Source organism: Gopherus evgoodei, chromosome 9 (genome assembly GCF_007399415.2).
Source record: "Gopherus evgoodei ecotype Sinaloan lineage chromosome 9, rGopEvg1_v1.p, whole genome shotgun sequence".
Lineage (NCBI taxonomy): Eukaryota > Metazoa > Chordata > Testudines > Testudinidae > Gopherus > Gopherus evgoodei.
Window position 1 is genome coordinate 46,066,993 of NC_044330.1, and position 20,810 is coordinate 46,087,802.

The 20,810-nt window shown below is 43.9% G+C and overlaps 1 protein-coding gene across 2 annotated transcripts in view; it reads left to right on the top strand.

The window, feature by feature from the left end:
* Positions 1-20,810, top strand: part of GPC1 (glypican 1) — a 320,362-nt gene that overhangs the window by 278,728 nt on the left and 20,824 nt on the right. For both annotated transcript variants that reach the window (XM_030574931.1, XM_030574932.1), the window contains exons 4-5: positions 9,121-9,286; positions 19,350-19,480. In XM_030574931.1, the coding sequence (XP_030430791.1) occupies positions 9,121-9,286; positions 19,350-19,480 (297 nt within the window). The remainder of the gene's footprint in view (positions 1-9,120; positions 9,287-19,349; positions 19,481-20,810) is intronic.

The window sequence follows — 20,810 nt, forward strand, 5'->3', positions numbered from 1 at the left end:
GCTGTACCACCTGGAAGACCTCTGTATAACCTCAGGAGTACGCATAGCCCTGGTTGAGAACACTGCCTTAGGTGGTCCAGACTTTTTAGTGAAGTTCCACAAAATGGCATCGTCTATGCGGTGTTACCTTGCGCGTACGGTGTATGCGAGGTCATGCTTTGCAGAGGACACAATTTTGTTCTACAGTGCACATTCAGGGGCTGGACAGAATGGCCCCATGGGCTGCCAGTTAGACCACATTTTTTGTGAATTCAGGGGCATGCAATGGAAACATTGTATACGTAGATGCATGCTACTGCCTAGAAGAGCAAGACAAATTTTCTAGTGGACTTTTTAAGTGCAAATCATAGGGTAATAGTAATGAATCCATTTAAAATCTGTGCCACGGGGCTGCCGCCAAAGATACAAAATGTATAGGTCAAGATTTTCAAAAGTGGGTGCCTCTTATTAGACTCCTGAGTTGAGTTTTAGAAACCCAAGTGTCTAATGTTCAGAAGTCCTGAACACCTAGCAGCTTAACTTGAAGTCAAGGGGAGTTCAGCACTTCTGAATAACAGCCTATATATATATATATAGGCTCCTTTGGGTGTCACACTATTGTTTAACAGGGGAAATGTGGTACCAGACTCTTAAGCAGAGTGGAGAGATGAAGGTAGGAATCCTTTGTAAATATCACAATAAAGAAATATCAAAATAAGGAACTTTTAATTTAATAAATGAAGCTCATTAATTTAATTTGCAATGTTCAATAGCAACAGTCACATGAAATAAACACCCTACCATGGGGGGCAAGGAAGCATCTTGCAAAAATCCTTAAGATGACATTGAGATCTAAATCTAGGCACTCATCGGGGCTGCGCACCTAACATGGATCAAACTCATTGGCCTAGCTGAGCCTATAAACCTGAGTACTCCCAGGCTGAAGCAAACTTCTAGGTGGATTGAACTCATAGGCTGGAATGAGCTGCTGAGGCTGGAGACCAGCTTTATAGTCCCTTGGTTCCGCCCCTTATTGATTTTAACCAATCAGCCACTTCCACCTCTCTCTGACATTTTACCTCCTTTATATATATATATATTTTATTTTTCCCTGTTAAAACACTTGCCCACCTTACTTCTAGCCAAGCAATAAAAAAGGCCACCACCAAAAACCCCATGCACTCTTCCATGGAGAGCTGCAGTACTGCACACTTAACAGTACCCTGTGTAAGGATATAAATAACAGCACTTTCAAGGCCCCCTTCATCATACAAAATTGGAGTCCCATGGCCAGTGACAAACGCCACAGCTTTCCCTGACTCCAAAGGAAATGCCTCCAAATGTGGCCCCACAATAGAAATATCCACATCTCTGTTTTGTAAAGTAAAGGCAATGAGAAGATGGAAAGGGGAAGCCAGTTCTGTGCTGCGTACCTAGCCGTTGGATGTAGGTTGGCTAGTTGTCCTGTTTTCAATCAGAAAGTCTGGTGGAAAAGGGGACCTGATGGTGCCCGGTCAGATCTACTGACCAGACACCAAAGTCCGGTCACTGCAGGCAGGGGAGGCACCAAATCATCACCTGCACCAGCCCTTACTCAGCTAGGGCCACCTTCTACCTGCATCGGGCGGCTGCAGCACCCAGCCCCAGCTCTGCAGGTGCGTCCCTCCTGACCCACGAAGGGAGGGGTGGAGAGGGGAAATGCAGTGAGTGATGGAGGGGGGGGGGGAAAGAGGAGCAAACAGAGGGGGGGACCTTAAGGGGAAAGTGGTAGGCCAAGAGCAGGGCCTCAGGGGAAGAAGTGGGGCAGGTACTCAAGGGTAGGGGAAAGGAAGGTGCCAGTACTCTTGCTAGAGTGTCCAGTTTTTAAATGTTACATAGTTGGCAACCCTAGTTGGATCTTCCTTCCTGGTCTTCCCTGGAGTCTTTCCATATAACTCATAAGGCGTTCTAGTGCAAACAACGTGCCTCACTCGAACAGCCCTTTTGCAGATCTGCGCTTTAGGGATGTTGGTGACAGTTTTCTCCATCACTTGCATAACATTAGCTCCTCATTTTGAGTATCTTGCCTTCTGGACCTGATTCTGCCATTCCCTTTGTTCAAGGAGTTGAGTTGTGTGAGTACGTACCACCCATTGTTTGCCTGGGTTGCTGAGGTGTACCCGTAATGCTGTCCATTCTCCTTTTGCTCCCTATGGAGATTTTCTTCACGGGGTCAGGGGTGTATGTGTTACTATAGAAGAAAAAGTCACAATGTGTTATCAATACAATAGCTTTACAGGCACAAAGCCACAAGAGTGGAGAAAAGGCAGACAACCCGAACAATTAGTGCTGCCATCCCTTAACCTCACTGTATCCAAGAGATCTAGAGAGAGATTCTCATAGCCAGTTGTTTGGTACAGTATGATATAAGCTCTCAACATATAGTCTGTAAAGATAATAAATTAATTTCTGATTGACTGTCTCCAAGCTATTTCTGAGACTCCTTTCAAAGCTAGACATCTCAACTCCACTAATAAGTCCTGTGTGTAGGAAAAGAGTCTCCGTGTAGTTCATATTTTAAAAAGAGAAAGATGCCACACTGGTCCAATTTCAAAATATTGTCTGCAATTAGGATGTTCACTAGAAGAAAGCAATCAGTGCTCTTTACTTCTTAGGTAGCATCTCCTTAGGCAATGGACAAAGAATCAAGACATTTGAACGAGTGATCTAAGCAAATACTTTAGGATTAGAGCTATGTGGAATGTTCATATCAAATCCTCCTGAACCTTGACTTCAGGGTGCGCTGTGCTAGCAAATCTCCTGTCCAAGTTCTCAAAAACTGTGTGGGATTGTTTGCATAGCTGGCCCTGTAGGTGTCAGCCAGCCCTTATCCTACCCTCAACACCTCAAAGCCCTTTTTGATTCAACAAAATAACCTGCAAGGGTTAGTGTGCCTCCAGAGCCTGTTAGCTGAACTGGGAGAGTTTAGTTCCTAAACACATTTTAAATCAAACCCTTCAGGCTTCATACAGTCCCCTGCCAGATTCTACATTTTAGCGCAGTGAGCCCAAGCCTGGAGCAGCTCTGTCACTGTATATGTTAGATGGAAGCAACAGCAGATGGAGGAACCTGCATCTTAGAGCTCAAGAGCCTGATTCTCCTCTCACACAGAGGTACAGTGGACGAACGCCGTGGAAGTTAATGGATTTACATGGGTATAAGTGATGGCAGGGCTGAGCGCTATCACGGCAAAGTCCATGTGGAAAACACTTCCATGATCTCACCCTCCTAGTCTCAGGAAGCTCCTCAGCCATTGAGCAACACTAGTGTCCATTTTAGACACATCTGCTCATTCTGTCTGCAAAATTGGAAGAGCATGATCATTAACAAGTGGAATAATTAGGTTAAAGGGGTACAGGAACCTGGAGTCATCTGGATACCAGCAGAGACTACTACTAATTCTTGCTGCTTAGAGATAAAGTTGAACACTCACAAACTGACCGATTTAAGGGAGAGATCGTTTTAAGAATAAATCATCTACTGTATATACAGCAGGGACAAGCACACGGGAAAGGGATAACATAGGTAGGCTTACAAGGGTTTCCTTTTTATTGGTAAATGTTAGTAAATGCCAATGTCATCATACGCACACAAACTGGCAAAAATTATTTCCATCGATGATAATGGAAATTTACAGATATACAATGTAAAAAAAATTCTGCTTGAGACCTTAATAGAGTTTGATTTAAGGATATTTACTTTGTATATTTTGACATGTGATATTGACTATTTATGTTTTAATGGCTATAAAGCTTTATTTTTTTTAATCTCAGTGCTTACAGTCATTCAATAATAATCTGACCTCCCATAATTTCCCACAACAATGAAACATTTATATTGAAAATTTAAATCAATTAAAAAAATTGAAAAATTGTTTAAAAATATACATTGATATTATCTGCGGAAATTTTTTTTAAAAATCGAATTCTGCCAGGCTGAAACATAGGACAGGTAAAATGCAGAAGGGTTTACATGTGTGGATATTGACCGTACTGCGCTATGCACGCTGCCTCCAAGCTGCCTCCTATGATGTGGCATTTAAGTGTCCCTTTGGTGGAAAAAGTCACTTTGCAAGAATGACAAATTGGCCATGCACAAATATTCTCCGTCTGACATCCAAGTCATGTTTGCTAAGTTATGCGGTAAAGGCATAGTTTTTTTCCTACTCTCAGGAGCTTAGCTCGAAACTCCAGGCAGCATTCTTTGTGCCTAGTACATCATCTGAGATGGCTATCCAAAAGCAGATGTGAACAATAAGCAAGCACTTGCTTTTTTAGGATGCTTCTGCATCATGTGTGATAGTTAGCCTGGCTAGCCAAACTATGACCCTCTGACAGCTGTTGAGTAGCCTATACGAGGCCGGATGCAGGACAGTGGATCACAGCACAGGAAATAACAATAGTTGCACCCTTGTTGGCTAATCTTGGCAGCAAGGACATGGAGTGACTAGCGCAGAGCATTAACTATCCTCACACACAGATGGTCTTATCAAGTCTGTGTAGAGGCAGAGCATCCTGGAGACTCTGGAGTTGCTGCCTCTGCTGGGGCTGTATTGGGACAGAGGGGTATGACTGTCTCCACTGGCTTCATGAGCATTAAATTCACGTTGAAAGAAAAATATCCATGAGTAAGTTAAGTAATCAGAGAGACAAGGTGGGTGAGGTAATATCTTCTGTTGTAGAACTTCTATTAGTGAAAGGGACAAACCTTCCAACTCCACAGAGCTCTTCTGCAAGTCTGGAAAAATAGCAAAGTTCTCCTCAGTAAGCATTCACGAGCATGCAAGTTGAATTCTTACACTGGATTTTCACAGTACAGCTCTGGTGAAGACTCATTAGAAGAAAAAGTAGCACTCCCTTCCAGAGTGAATTTCCAGTATTTCAAGTTGAATGGTCTGCTTCTGGCGGGTGTTAGCTATTTATAGCATGCATTTATATTTCATCTGCTCTTAACTGTTGTCCCTGCATTTAACATTCGGTTCATTTTATTCAAGTCCTGTGGTTTATAAGAAAATCTTACATTTTAAATGATATTTTCATTGTACCTTGTTGTTGTCTAAGGTTAATAAGTGGTGGATGGAGTTTTGGTTTGTTTCTCAAACTTTTCCTCATCTGTTACTTGAGTAGGGTAAAAGCTCCACCTGCTGGTGTTAAGGGAGCGTTACACTTTTTAAACCAATTTAATCCCAGGGATCAAATGTGCATTTTAGTACCTTGTAGCAGGGATTTGAAGAATGGGTGCACTAATTTTGCCCCTCTGGTTCTGTTTGTGTGTGTTTGCAGTGGTAACAAAAGAAGAAGCTCTTTTAAAGGAGAGAGCAAAGCTTTTAAACTTTTGCAGTTTTCTTCAAGGTTGAGGTCTTAGTAGGGTTGCAAACTTTCTACTCTCACAAAACGGAACACCCTTGCCCTTCCCATTGCCCCGCCCCTCTTCCAATGCCCCACCCATGCCCCACCCCTTCTCCGAGGCCCCGCCCCTGCTTACCCTATCCCCACTCCCTCTGTCGCTCGCTCTCTGCACCCTCACCCACTCGCTCATTTTCACTGGGCTGGGGTGCAGGAGGGGATAAGGGCTCCAGCTGGGGGTGTTGGCTCTAGGATGGGGTCAGAAATGAGGAGTCCAGAGTGCGGGAGTGGGGTCCAGGCTGAATCAGTGGGTTGGGATGCGACAGGGGGTGAGGGCTCTGGGGTGGAGCCAGGGATGAGGAGTTTGGAGTGCAGAAGGGGGCTCCGTAGTGGGGCTGAGGGGTTCAGAGTGCAGGAGAGGCTCTGGTCTGGGGCAGAGGGTTGGCGTGCAGGGGGGTGAGGGCTCTGGTTAGGGCTCTGGCTAGAGGTGCAGACTCGGGGCTGGGGATGAGGCATTTGGGAACACCTAGTCACCCTAGGTTTTAGTATTTCTGTGGCAGGTTAGTGTGTACTTTATCTGGCAGAGTTAAAGCATTAGCGCCCAGATCCACAAGGGGACTTAGGTTTAGGCATCACTGCAATCATAGTGTCTTGTAGTTGGCAAACTCATTTGGTGCCTGTAAAAAGTTCCCAAGGTACCTAAATTTCTGTCTCTAGGCATATGCACTGCTGCCTCAGGCAGCCACCCGGACCCCCTGCTGAACCCTGGAATGATCCTGAAACCAGGAGAAGACATTGCCTGTGTTTCCTGCAGGGCCCCATCTGGTAGGCATGCTTCGACCACATGCAGAAAATGGCTGGGGGAGGGGAGAGGGGGAGGAGGAAGGAAGCTACCTTTATCGTCTTCAGCCCAGTTCTTAGGGAACTCACCCAGGATGTGAGAGAACCCACTTCAGTTCTCACCTCTGCCTCATGAGAAGGGATTTGAACTGGCTTCCCCTGCCTCTCAAATGAGTGCCCTAACCAGTGAACTAGGGGATAGTCTGATGTTGTCCCTCTGTTGAAGCCATTCCACTTGGTATAAATAACTAAAATATACATTGGGCCAGCAAGAGTGAGAATGTCACCAGACAGAGGGGAGAACTCAACCTGCCTCTAGGGTGAGTTGCCTGCCACTGGGCTAGAGGTTATAATGGAGGCTGCCTCCTCTCTCCAGTTGTTTTGTGTGGTGTCAGGTAGTGCTGCTGCTTTTCTGCCAAGAAACCACTTAGACACCTGACTCCAGACGAAGGTTCCTAGCTGTGGATCCCAAGCAGGATACATGCCTCCCTCCAGACAGGACTAGGCACCTATCTCCATGGGAGTGGCCGGGCATAGGACTCACATCTCTTGTCATCATCTCCTGTTGGCTAGTTTAGGCAGCTCTCTGCCTAGTGAGCTGGCTTTTGTGGATCCCATTCTCAGGCAACTATCTGTCCCCATGCATAGTATAGGGAGCCAAAGGGCCTCACCCAGGGTTTGTGGATTCCACAGGGACTATGTCAACACAGGGATAACAAACCCACATCTGGCCTGAGTCAGCTGACTTGGGCTCGCAGGGCTCAGGTCTCAGGGCTGAAAAGTCACTGTATAGATGTTGGGGTTTGGGTTGGAGCCCAAGCTCCGGGATCCTGCAAGGGGTAGACGGTATTTTATCCCTATGTATATGTAGCCAAAGTGTCTGGGGACCTAGAAGTTAGGTGCAATGACTAAGTCCTTAGTGGATTTGGGCTCAGATCTTTCTGTGGATATTTGTTGTGTACAGAGAGAGAATTTTTCTACATCAGTTTTCTGAGTTTTAGAAACTTCATTAAATTGAAACCTCTTACTTCTAACTTTTAACATGGGGAGCAGTTCTGGATGTCTGTATGGTATCTGAACCTCAGGAAGACTTCTCATGCGGTCCTTTAATTCATTCCTTCAAAATAAAAACCCAGCAGAGTGGAGATATTCTTTTCAAGGCGTACTAAAAATAAAGGGCTACAGAGAAGAGTGTTCGAGGAAGACAAACCTTAGGGATTTTATCTCTGGACCTCTAACAGTGGGCTCAGCATTCTCCCACTCGTCTAAAGCTGTCTTGGTATTGCTTATTCTTGGACCACAGCAAGCTTAAAAGGAAGGTGAATCTTGCAACTTGGTCTCTTTCAAGACAGAGCATTTCCCCATCCATCACACCTGTTTGTTCTTGCTATTGCATAATTTCTCATGAGTGCTAAGCTACTGTTATTTGATTGATTGGTTGAAAAAGGAACATTAAGCCATTTCTTTTAAATCACCTAACGAGGAAATTGCAAATGGATATTGGCCAAAAAAATTGGTATGCTAGTTAATATTATAGACTGGCCAGGTTTGCCAGGGTCCCATTTGAGCTAATGGTTGCAGCACAGCACTGTAGTAGTGGGTTGGAGGGGAGTCGTTCATCAGGGAGCTCTCAGGAGCATCTTGATCTGGTTCTGCACCAAATTATAGATGGGAGGGGTTTCCCTTCCTCTAATGCTGATCAGCCCCTTCTCCCATGTCCGGATGCTGGTTAGCCATCCCTTCCAGAAATGGTTTATCCCTGAGGCTCACAAAAATATGTTAAACATGCAATTTCTTTAAACCTTTGGAGTACCCCAAATTGCAGATATTTTCAAAATGGTTCAGGCTGACCCTTTGGATGACCCTCACAAGCTCTTCACCCCACCTTCCTTTCCTATGACACCAGCAGAATGCCTGTAATGTTTGGGCTCCCCCACGGGATCAGCCTCGCACAAGAGGCAGTACACATTTCAGGAGCAAACTGTCAGTGCAGTCAATATAAATTCATGGAGGAAGCTTGTGGCTAGCCACATCTGCCAGGTGGTTGAAACAAAACATGTACCTAGCAAAATAACCTGCTGATGCTTATAAAAGACTCTTCCGGTGCAGGAGTTACCATATGACAGTGTCAGTGAATTACAGATCACAGTCATGACACGGACAGTGAAAACAGAAAGGATAGAGGTTAGTAAAACTGGGTATCACTGGTTGTGAAAGGGCCTACCCTGCAGATACTCAAGGAAGGAATAGGAATGTAATATCGCTGCTAAAGTGCTGTAACATGTATTGTGAACTTCTCTAAACGAGTCATAATACAGTCGTCATAATTTGATTATTTAATGTACTCGTTGGTATATTGTTGTATTCCATCTCATTAGCTAATATTTTCATCTCTATATAAATTCACTTCTTTTGCTACTTTGGTTTTATCATTATCTGTATCTGCATTATGGTAGTGCATAGAAGCCCCAGTCGAGTTTAGGGCCTCGTTGTGTTAGGTACTGCATAAATATACAGTGGGTAGGTTTGTGCTGTAATCACAGGGCATGATTAAGACATACACAGTGAGAGACAGTCTAAAGACTGTCTAAAAAGAGACTGGAAGAGCTTACAGTCTAAATAGACAAGGGAGAGGAAGGGTGGGAGGGGAAACAAAGGTATTGAATGACAAAGTGATTTGCCCAAGGACACACAACAGGTCAGTGGCACACCCAAAACAGAATTCTGCCCCAATTCAGAGTCCTGTTCACTGCATCACAAAACATTTTAAATGATTTAGTTGCATGGGGCATGAATTTGGCTCTGTATATTTTAATCTGTCTGACTAGGGCTTTAAAATAATGCACTGTATAATTTCCTGTTTAATGAGTCTTTCACTTGTTTCCATAATTAATAGTTGCCCTTCCACCTCTTTTAGGTGTCTCTTAGCCATGAGTGCACTCGTGCCATAATGAAGCTGGTGTACTGTCCGTATTGCCGGGGCATGTCTAGTGTGAAGCCGTGCAACAACTACTGCCACAACGTCATGAAGGGCTGCCTGGCCAATCAAGCAGACCTGGACACGGAATGGAGGAACCTGATTGGTAAGAAGAGCTAGTTATGTGCCAGTAAAACTGCTGAATTTCTGTCATATTCCTCCCGCACACCCCAAAGTTCATATTCAGTCTTTGTGAGACAGGGACTAGAGAATGACTAAAGTGCCATTAGAACAGTTAAAAGGGCATAAGACCCTTTTATGCTAAAATTCCTCTGCCTCAGAGCTGGACTGTAAAAGGACTGGAAAGACATTTTACTGTGTTTGAGTAATGGGCTCAGCCAGATCACTACACAGAATGTGCTACACTGGCTAATCCTGTCGCTTTAGATTGCTTCTTCTGCACTGGGCTGGCAAGAGCCCTACACTCTTTCCAATTAAACCAATTAAAAGAACTCAATTAATTCATGTGCCCTTTCCACCTCTTGAGGCTTAGGACCAGATTCTACCACCCTTATTCTGGCTGAGTGGTACTGTCCTCCAGGAGTACCAAGGATAAACTAAATTAAATTGGAAAGCGCTTTTAGATTTCTAGGTGCTGTAGAAATGAAAAGTAATACCATTGTTTCCATGGGCTACAGAGGAGTCTTCTGAGGACTTTCAATCCTGACAGTGCTTCTTCAAAACAAAAAGGGTGGGGTGGAGTTTGGAGCAATAAGACTCATATGTAAAGGAAAATAAAGCTCATTTGCTTTATATTTAAACACAAATGCCATGTGGAGGGGACGGGGTCAAGTTCAGCAGCCAAGCAAAAAATTCAACACTAGGAGAAGACTAGAATGAAATCAGTCAGGGAACATAGCCTGAGCAATTATTACACTTGTCAGATTACGTACTGGGGTGCAATATGCACTTGTCACAGATAACAGGTTCTTTTCCTAGGTGGCTGTTTAAAGTTAATTGACAGGACGCACACACACAGACTTTATTTAGTACAGACAACTATAATAGGAATCATGGGAAAGGATCAATATGTACAACTATATGACTAAGATAAGTGTGGTTAAGTGGTTTCCTATGTTGTTTATGCTTAGTCTTGCATTGTGTCTATTTACAACTTATGGAGACCACTGGAAACAAAGACAGAAGGGTAAGTAAGTGTAACCCATCAGAAAGGAGGTTCTGATTCCATTTACACTGCCTCGGGGACTGGATGAACCCACAGAAATGGGAACTGGGTGTGGTATTTTATACCTTTCCTTATGGTGGTAGTACAGATATATACCATATTTGCTCCTTTATCCAGATTATAATAAGGTCATTAATAGCCCCTATTCATATGAGGCCTTTAGGATGTCCATAATTAAACATCAAGCATTAATATTCATGATGTACGTCACTTATTTCTTAATAATTTTGATATGTAAATGAGATCTAACTGCTTAATACTCCATAGCAATATAATTTCCAAAGCGCTCTAAAGCTCCCTTCTTGTGGAATCGTGTAGCATACTGTACCTGTTTGTGGGGTTACTCTTTTGTCTCTGAGAAGGAGAGTGCAAAATATCTGACCTGTGGTTATTTCCCGAGGCCTACACTCTTCAGCTAAATCCCAGCCTTTAGCATAAGTACTCCCTCAAGGCCTCATGCTCATACAAAAGGTCTGTAATCATAACAAACCTAATACTTTGGTTATTTGTTCTCCTCCTTGCTGTTACAGCTTTCATAACTTGCATTAAAAAGGCTTAGCAAAGGAATTATATGGTAGCCAAAACTATAAACCCTTCACAACCAGGTGATGGGTCAGCAGTCAACAGGAAGATCCTGCATTTTTCACTTTGTGGCGGTAACGAGCCTTGTTGCAATGAAGTGGACTGTCTGTCTAAGGGTATGATTCACAGATTTTAAGGCCAGAAAGAACCATTATGATCAAGACTGACAGCCTGCATAATGCAGGCTAAAAACCTCACCCAGGGATTCCTGCCTCTAGCCCATATCTGCTGCTGAGCCAGAGCATCTCTTTTGGAAAGCTTTAAAATGTATATAATTAAGCTGGATTTTCAGAAAGCCTGTGATAAAAAGCTACTGCTTTCAATGTGAACTGCAAGGATTCAGGCATGTGCCAGAGTGCGCAGGGTGAGGGGGAGAGGAGGGCACAGAATCTGTGTTTTGCTTGCTCTGGAAGTAATGGAGCTCTGTGGGAAGTCAGAGGACCCCTTGCTGTTCCTAATTGACTTTCACAAATAAGCCCAAGGACAGCATCTGCAGATAAACTAACTGATTACATATAAGTGGGGCTGAGCGGTAAATAAGCACGGTGCCAGCAGCTTAGTACATCCAGGAGATTTTTATTTTCAGCATAACTGGTTTAACACCAGGGAAATGAAACGTAATGGAGATAAATATAAGGTAATAGGCAATGTGACCATAATAATGAACACTCACAAATTGGGATTCAGGCTTTTTTTTGGGTTTTGGTTTTGGTTTTGGTTTTTTTTGCCTTAACAGACCATTAGCTGAAAGTTATTTTTAAAAAATACATTTTCATTTCAGATGTTTTCGTTCTGCTACCCGCCAGCTGTAATTCTCCAATATAGCTATAAATAGAATGATTTTGTGTCCTTGGTTGTGTCACCTCTGTCCCTGCCTGCAGGTATATGGGATCTTGGGGAGCAATTACCACACAGGTGGGGTGCCAATTAATTTCTTTATTAAAGGAAAAAGGAAGTGGTGGGAATTTAACAATGAAATATGATGGAATGGGGCGTATAGGGTGTTTACAATAGACAATGATGGGGGGGTTCTTACTGAACAGTGTAAGGAGTTCTAACAGCGGGGTACAGTAAGTGGGGTTCAGCACAATGGGATACAGTACAGTCAATAAGCATATCAAAAAGAAATGCAAAATAAAATGGTAGCTTCTATATAAAATGGTCAACAATCTTAGATAGAATGTATTAAGTGGTTAGTGGCCTTATACACAATGTAACACAATGGTATCAATGCAAATACAAAGTATATCAGAAAAGTGGAAGCAACCAATGGGGTGTTATAATTACAAGTAAAATGTGAATCACAGTGCAATGATACAATATGGGTGATAAGTGAAATTATGCAATGTAACGAAAGAAAATTAATGACTTAATTTGTGAGGCTAGGATAGCAGATAATCTGCAAGAGTGTACCTAAAGGCTGGGTCAAGGAATGGGGGGGGAGGGGAGTGAATGATTAGTTGGCAACTGATGAGAGGAGAGTGTGGCTGGAAGCAGCGAGAGACTCTGAAGCCCTGCAGGGTAAGGACAATGGAGCAGTGTGATGGTGATCTTCGGTAGGGGAGGGGCAATGGAGAAGTGTAAAGAAGGGCTAGAGAGAGGTTTAAGCAACAAGCGGACACCAAAAACAAAGGAAAAAAAGCGGCAAAGGGTTTGGGAAGTTTCACAGGGGGAGAAGCAGCAAGGGGTTTGGGAAGTTCGGAGGGTGATGCAGACGCGGGGGGGAAGCAGCAAGGAGTTCGGAAGTTTGGAGGGAGTGCAGATGCGGGGGAAAAGCAGCAAAGGGTTATAACAGGGAGACACGGAGAAGCTCACAGAGGGGGAGATTGGAGCGGGGGGAAAAACAGACACGGGAAAGTTCAGGGTGAGATCGGGACAGCGGAAAGATGAATTTAAGCAGCAAAAACCTTATCTATCTTAATCGACTAGGCAAAACAACAAATATCACAATTCTAAGCAAAACTATAACAAGCAACTATATGGAGCAACAAAACAGTAAACTATAACAAGGCGGGTGAAACTTACAAGCTCTACAATCTTAACAAACTATGACTTATTAAACTAAAAAAACAAAACCTATAGTGCCGCTTATGCTATGGGGAAGTTACAGAGGGCAGAGTGGTATGTGCCCAGGATCCAGCTCCCAAGGAAGCAAAGGGATGGTGGCTGCAGCAGTGGATACAGCTGAAAGCAGAGAGCCCCGAGGCAAAGCCCACAGGAGCAGAGCTTAGCAGCGGCACAAACTTATTTTTTAGCAGCAAAGCGCCATGGAGTTAAAGAGAGGTTTTAAGACACAGACCAAGGTTTAGCTTGAGTCTGTGTGCTAGGGAAACAGAGCCAGCAGCTAAAGTAATAAAATAAAAGTAGGGAAAATTTCACAGAGGGATTCTTACCAGTCCCCAAGGCAGCAGCAAAGGCAGAAGCAGCAGCAACATCAGAAGAAGCAAGGAGGGCTCGGTACAGTCTCAATAATCAGGAGATCTCTCAGGTAGCAATTCGTTCTTCGTGGGGGGGGGGTTAAAAAAACGGGGATATGCTCAAAAATAAAACGAGAGCGGAGAAAGGACCCCCCAAAAACCCTGGCTGATCAGACCAGGCAGCAATGCAGGAACCTTTCTGATGTTTGTTTCAAAAATGTCTGTTTTTAAAGGCAAACTTAGGCAGTTTCCCGCCAGTAATCCTGATAGGCTCCCTCTGTCACAGGGGAGGAGGCACAGGGAAAAACTGCAGGTGAGCACAGAGACATGCCCGGGCAGAGTCCTGTGCAATAGGTGACTCAAAAACACATGAGGCCTATGACTCATCCCCAGGATCTTAAAAACACAATAGGTCTTACAGCTCTGGACATTGCCTGCCCTACACCAAGCCCAGGTTTAACAAGGTGATAACAGGACTAACCCTTTGAACAGGGCAGTGGTCCCACTTAGCACGCAGCACAAGTGGCCATCTCTTCGAGAAGGGCAATGGCTCTTCATAAACAACTTAAGGGGCCCTCCCTTTGAGAAGGGCAGTGGCCCTGGTAAACAACTTAACAGCCAGGGAAGGGCGGCCACAGGAGGAGAACAAAAACAAAATGGAGTATGGGGACAGCTGTAAGAAACAAAATGGAATAGGGGGATAGCTGTAACAGATGACCTCCACCATAGGTTACGGCACTGCACTCATCATGGGGCTTAGCTACAGCTAAAAGTTAGTCACAAACATCTCCTTGTTCAGAAGGCCACAGCCTGCTTAGCTAATGATGATCCTTGTAGGGCAGGCATTAGCTCCATGCTCTCTAGTCAGTGCTGGCTGCCAGGTTATTTGCCAGGGAGGGAGTCCAAGCCACGGTTTTGTTTTTGACCAGAAAGCCCTACCTGGTTTGGGTCCTGGCTACGTGAGAGTTTGCCCTCTCCTTATGTGGCCCCATGGTAACTGAACACAGCTGAAGCACTCAAAGGAGAAGCCCCTTGGTTGAAAAGGGAAGGAGCTGGCAACAGGACTGAAGGGGTCATGGGCTCATGGAAGTCATTTCTCTAGAGCCCTTGTTTGTTGCCTTCTGGGTGTAGGGCAAGGCGTAGGGACCTACTTTTGAAAAAACTGGCCCTATGTGCATCCAGCCACACAACTCCTCTTGCTCTCAGGGCACTTTCTGCTAACTGCCTTATAACTCTGCTTCTCTAAAGGGCAAGATTTGCACTCCTGGGCCGCGTGCTGCCAGTACGTCATGCTGAAAACCCTTAACACTCAAGATTTTTTGACCCTCTAAGGAACTTGTATGCCAGCCCAAAGGTCAAAAATCCACCTAGTACAGCAACCTGCTGAGGCCCCTGACTTTTTCAGCCAGTTTCTTTTGAGAGCAGGAAGCAAGAGCTCTCCTAACTTCTAAGACTACAGACAGGATACATTTTAAAATCCCTTTCTTTTTCTTCAGCTCCATGTAGTAGGGCCAGTTATTTCAGTGAAGGGTGAGGCAAGGGGTATCAGTGGCCAGACAGTGTCACCAGAGGGCACTCAATGTGGGATATCCCCACGGAGAACGGAGGTGCATCCATGCCAGAGCACACTGCTTAGTCTGACAGAGCCTCCAGTCATCTACTCTAGCCATTAGCCTTCCTTACCCTTCTGTGCAGAGGTCCATTGTCCCCCTTGGTGGAGGGAGCTGTCCACACACAGCTCATTGCTGGATTGGGACCTGTCTGAACTAGCAGATTTAGAGGAAAATAAAATAAGTTCAAGAAGGAAAAGTATCATGGTAGCCCATCATTATGGCACATGAGTAAGTAAGATATTTCGTATGCATTTCAACACAGTGCATTTAACTAGATTTTTTACTTTTCTTCCTTCCTTTTACGCACTCACAGAACTGTATTTTCTTGTCGGACTCTTCAGCGGCTGTCTTGTTCTTACAGTTCAGCTGTCTTTCTACTCAATATTACTGCCTGTTATTGTTAAAACACACATTCATGCCATGTCTCCTTGGTTCAGTGGAATGTTGCAAAGTAAAAGTTGAATCACTGCTTAGATGTACCTAAGCTGTTGGTACACATGATGCATCAGCCAACTTTTATCCATACTAGTTTATGCCAATTAGCTTTCATTTCTAATGACCCAGATGGCAGGTTACCACAACTAATTGGAAGTGAATCCAGTAGAATGGTTAGTGAGTCTAGTTAAAAGGAGTGGGTGAGAGGAGATAACATCTGCTCCATGCATTTAAACCTTGAGTTTGTGAATTAGCCTTTCTGACAAGGACAAGCCAATTGTTACCTGTCATTGCTCTCTATCTCGCCCCAACAGAATGACACGCCACCATTCCTGAAAGGTCAATCTGCAAGTCTAATTGATAGATTAGGTGGCATTTCTGTATGCTTTTTGCACTTGTTCCAGGTTCTTCTTGCCCAAGAGACACTGCTTTTGACAGTAGCTGACCATTAGGAGTAAAGCAGGTTGGTATTCAAAGTATACTTGCACTCTTAATGTTAAAGGTCATAATTCAAGCAAGTCACATAGCTGTGATGTTTAACAAAGGGTGGAAACTCACTAACAATCTGCAACCTTCACTCTTACCCCACTGTTTGTAGTTGAAGGTGAAATTGTAATGACAAACATGTAGCTACTGTATTATATGGGCAGAGTAGGGCAGGTCAAGTTAAGGGAGATGATTTACAGTGAGTGATTGGATTTTATCAATAACTTTGGGGATTTCTTTTCATCTATCAATATGTGTTCCCAGAATTGGGCATCCACAAGCTAAAATTGTTCAGAAAAGTTTTCTTGAAAAATCTTTTACCACTCCTAAACAGGAGCAGGAGTTAAACATCAGATCCTTGGTATTGCAGTCGGGGCAGAAAATACCAAAAAGCTATTACACCATTGTGTGGCATGTTTCATTTTCTACATCAAAGCAGCTGTTGGCTTTTACTATACAAAAACATTTTAATGGAGAAACTACAGTAATTTTTTTCAGTTCTTGATTAAGGTTAAAAAACAGCTAAAACAGTTCTTTTAATTTGATGATAAACAAGAAATGCTCCCAAGCTAACCCTCCCTGGCTTTGCAGCTGCCATATCCCAGACTGTAGACATGGGCATGTGGCAATTTGTGATCCTTGCTCCTGAGTCATTGGGTATGGTTAGAGCAGAGTCTGTTATTTTTGTTACCCTCTGCTCTGCTTGTTTGTCTCATCAGCCTGTATCATGTCCTTTAGCCTGTAAGCACGTTGGGGCATAGCCTGTGTTTTCTGTATGTTTGTGCAATACCTAGCACAATGGGAGCCCAGCCTGGCTGGCCTCTAGGAGCTACCACAATATAGACATTAGATAGTACAATATAGAGAATATTGTCAGCTGAGTTGTGTGTGTTATTAAACCAATTGCATTGAGCTTTAGATCAAGCCCTTTATTATGGACATTACCCCCATAAGAACATAAGAACCACCATACTGGCTAGGACCAGAGGTCCATCTAGCCCAGTATCCTGTCTTCCGACAGCAGCCAATGCCAGCTGTCCCAGAGGGAAAGAACAGAACAGGCAATCGCCAAGTGATCTATCCCGTCACCCATTCACAGCTTCTGACAAAGAGAGGCTGGGGACATCGTGTGTGTGTGTGTGTGTGTCTGTGTGTGTGTGTGTGTGAGAGAGAGAGAGAGAGAGAGCCTCATCCCAAGCCTTTTGAAGTCAATGGAAGTTGTTCCATTGATTTCAGTGAGTTTTGGATTAGGCTCAGATTGGTTTCTATAAAAAGCATTAATTGTTCCTTCTTTGAGCCCTGTACAGTTGGACTATTGGTGCTGCTATGATGGAGCCTGGCATTGCAGGTTAAAGGCACAGAAAGTAGTAGTACCAGTAGAAATAAATGTAAGTTCTGTAAAACAATAACACTATGAAGCATGTGACAGGTACAGAATGCATGAGGGTGCGGAGTGAAGAATGCTGGTAAGCTTTTGTACCACACCACACCATCCCCTGAAAGCAGTCTGGGTACCAACTGATGGGTAGAGTAGAAGAACTAGAATAGAACTTGCTCAGTCCCATTGAAGTGAATGGTAGCTTTCTTGGGTTAAGGACCTCAGGATTTGACCCTCTATATATTGGGAAGAAAAAACAGCTTAGAGCAGACAGATCATTTTTCTGTATGGGCAGAGAGCAGGGCTTCCAAGCATTTTGTTAACATCATCCATTTCCCTCCACAATCTGATTTTATCCAATTCAGTGGTCTAGGTTATTTGTTAAGCAAAAGTACATTGAAATCAGTACAGGTCCCAGTGCCCAATAGGTGGTTGAGATATTTTTATGTCAAACTATGTGGTTAAAAATCAAAGCAATGCTGATTGACGTTATTGTTAAGTCTATCTGTAGTATGAGTCACTGCGCAAGATTCATTAGAAACCTCGGAATTCTTCACTTACACCATCTCTTCCTGTGTACTGGATGTGTAGTGTTCTGGTGTGTGACTCAGTGTTGGAACAAATGTATTGTTTTGAGCCCTCAATAGAGAAAATAGCAGAGTGGAGGAATTGCAGTTCAAGTTTTAGATGCAGTGGCAGAACTAGCAGTGCAGGGGGCTTGATTTGGAAAGCAGTGGATATAGTAGAACAGGGCCGAGATGCATTGGCAGAGCATGCCCGGGATGGAATAAGGGAGAGCATGCATGGCTCATACAAACCTAAGCTTTTGTCAAGCCATCCAGTGCTGATAGTTCACTCACTCTTGTGCCGCTATACTCCACTCACAGATCTATACAACGAAATAAACATAGAAGCCAATACAGTGTTTATAGAGCAGGGGCTGCATTTCTACGAAGCTGAATGGCATCTCTTAGTAAAGACAAAGACATCAAGAGGAGATTTCGCACTGCAATTCTCAAAAGAAGAATCTGAACTTGATGGCAGTTTTCAGTAGTTATGAACCTGCAGGTGGTGGTGTACAAACAGTCCCATTTTTAATCCATTCTTTTAACCTCTATGGTCTTGTTTGTTTCTGGTCTCTCTGGACATCCAAGATATCAGCTTGTATGCACACTATGTTCTTTTGTAGTTCTCTAGTACCATGCATGTATATAAAATTCCCTTCTGCATTAGCTTGTTTTGCCAGTAAAATCCAGCAAGGCATAAATCCAGTAAATAACCTCTAGAACATGGATGAATGGTGCTCTGGTCCATTGTCATTTCAGCTCCAGAGCTTGTGAAGTGCTGAAATCAATAGCAGCTTAGAGCACTGAGCACCTTTCACCCACCTCTCCTCCCCTCTTACCAGTTTAGTTGCATGTATTGTGCTCTCTTGCTCCACATGTGAGGTAGACATTTCCCCTTGCTGGTCATGCTTTATCCTGCTAGAGCACTCAAATCCAAAATGGTGCTTGGGAAATATTCACTGGGAGGAATTTTGTTTTCTCTGTCCCGGGCATGGGAGCCACACACATGTGCCTATTACTCATAAAACCCGTCTGTGGGCACTGTGTATAAACACCACCGTCTCCAAAGTTCTGTTCATTGCAGCACTTGGTTGAAAGTCAAATGCAAGCCAGTAAGGGAGAGTTAGGTCAAGATGCTTGCTTTATATTTCTGCACAGATTCCTCCCTGTAGAACACCCAGTGCTCTCTGGTCATTTTGTAAGGTAGTGGCAGTCTGCAAAGAGATGCTGTAATAGCTGTTTCTTCCCGATGGTGTTCATCTGGAACTAGGGGTGCCCTTAGTGATGCATTTGGACCTTATTTTGAATGCTGCCAAATTCAGAGTGTGAAACTGTGAAAATGTACACACAGTACAAGTACTTGGAAGATATTCTTCAACGCCTTCATCTACTGAGGGGCAAATGCTTGATTCCTCCCAATATAAATGTATGTACATTTTAAGTTATACTATAATTTGATTTATATAGTATGTACTTAAAGGGTGTCTCCAACTCTTATTTTACTAGATTCTATGCTGCTCGTGGCTGACCGGTTTGATGGACCATCCAATGTAGACACTGTAATTGGTACCATTCACACCCGGATTGCTGAAGCTATTTCTAACATGCAGGAAAACAGAGAGTCTGTCACAGCCAAGGTAAGGAGTTGAGATCTGTGCCTAAAGTTGATATTAAATCAGTTGAAAATGCTCTGACTACAGCCTTGTGCGTTTTCTTCAAATACCATTCAACTGCCTTAACATACAGTAGGCAGAGAGATTAAATGCCGGCTTCTTTTAATTATAAGAAACCATTCACTCCATGCAGGCAAACCTTGTCTAATGCTTCTGATTCAAACTCCTCCCCATCTCCACCTCCAGCCAACCAATTTGATACGTACAGACCAAGTACAGCCTGGTGTTGAATTCTGAATCCCTGGTGATGGCATTGTATCATGGTGCCTCAACTGCTGTATCCAAGGGGGTCTTCGTATTCTCACTGACCTGAGCCATGGACTGCAAGTTTGTGGGCTACCTTACACTTAACCCAGGAGACAATCGCTCTCAACAGCCATAGGGAACACTAAGAAATGGAAACATTTGGCTTACTAGGTTGCGTTTATGGGGTAGGGTTGTTACATGGCAATCATCCTATGAAGCAGGTTCTGCTGGTGCTCAGAGTCTCACAAGAGCCATATTTCCAAGTGCTGTTTTATTGATCTCCACTTTCAGCACATTTAACCCACTAATCACAAGCACATGCCGCGGTGGCATGTGTAAGAAGCCTTGGCAAAGCAAACAACCTTCCTGGATTCCTGCTTTTCACACAAACATACCACCAAGCCTCCCAACCTGTCATTATTATTCAGGGTTGAGAATGCCCCCTAGAAAGCGTGTTTATTATATGGGGAAGTAAAGGGGCTAGCCAGAGATGTGAAGGGTAACAAGAAGGATTTTTACAGGTCTGTTAGCAACAAGAAAAAGGTCAGGGAAAGTGTGGGACCCTTACTGAATGGGGGAGGCACCCTAGTGACACATGATGTGGAAAAAGCTGCAGTACTCAATGCTTTTTTTGCCTTGGTCTTCACAGACAAGGTCAGCTCCCAGACTGCTGCCCTGGGCAGCACAGTATAGGGAGGAGGTGAGCAGCCCTCAGTGGTGAAAGAACAGGTTAAGGACTGTTTAGAAAAGCTGGACATGCACAAGTCCATGGGTCCAGATCTAATGCATCCAAGGGTGCTGAGGGGGTTGGCTGATGTGATTGCAGAGCCATTGGCCATTGTCTTTGAAAATTCGCAGTGATCAGGGGAGGTACCGGATAATTGGAAAAAGGCAAATATAGTGGCTATATTTAAAAAAGGGAAAAAGGAGAACCCGGAGAACTACAGACTAATCAGCCTCACCTCAGTTCCCAGCAAAATCATGGAGCAGGTCCTCAAGGAATCCATTTTGAAGCACTTGGAGGAGAAGAAGGTGATCAGGAACAGTC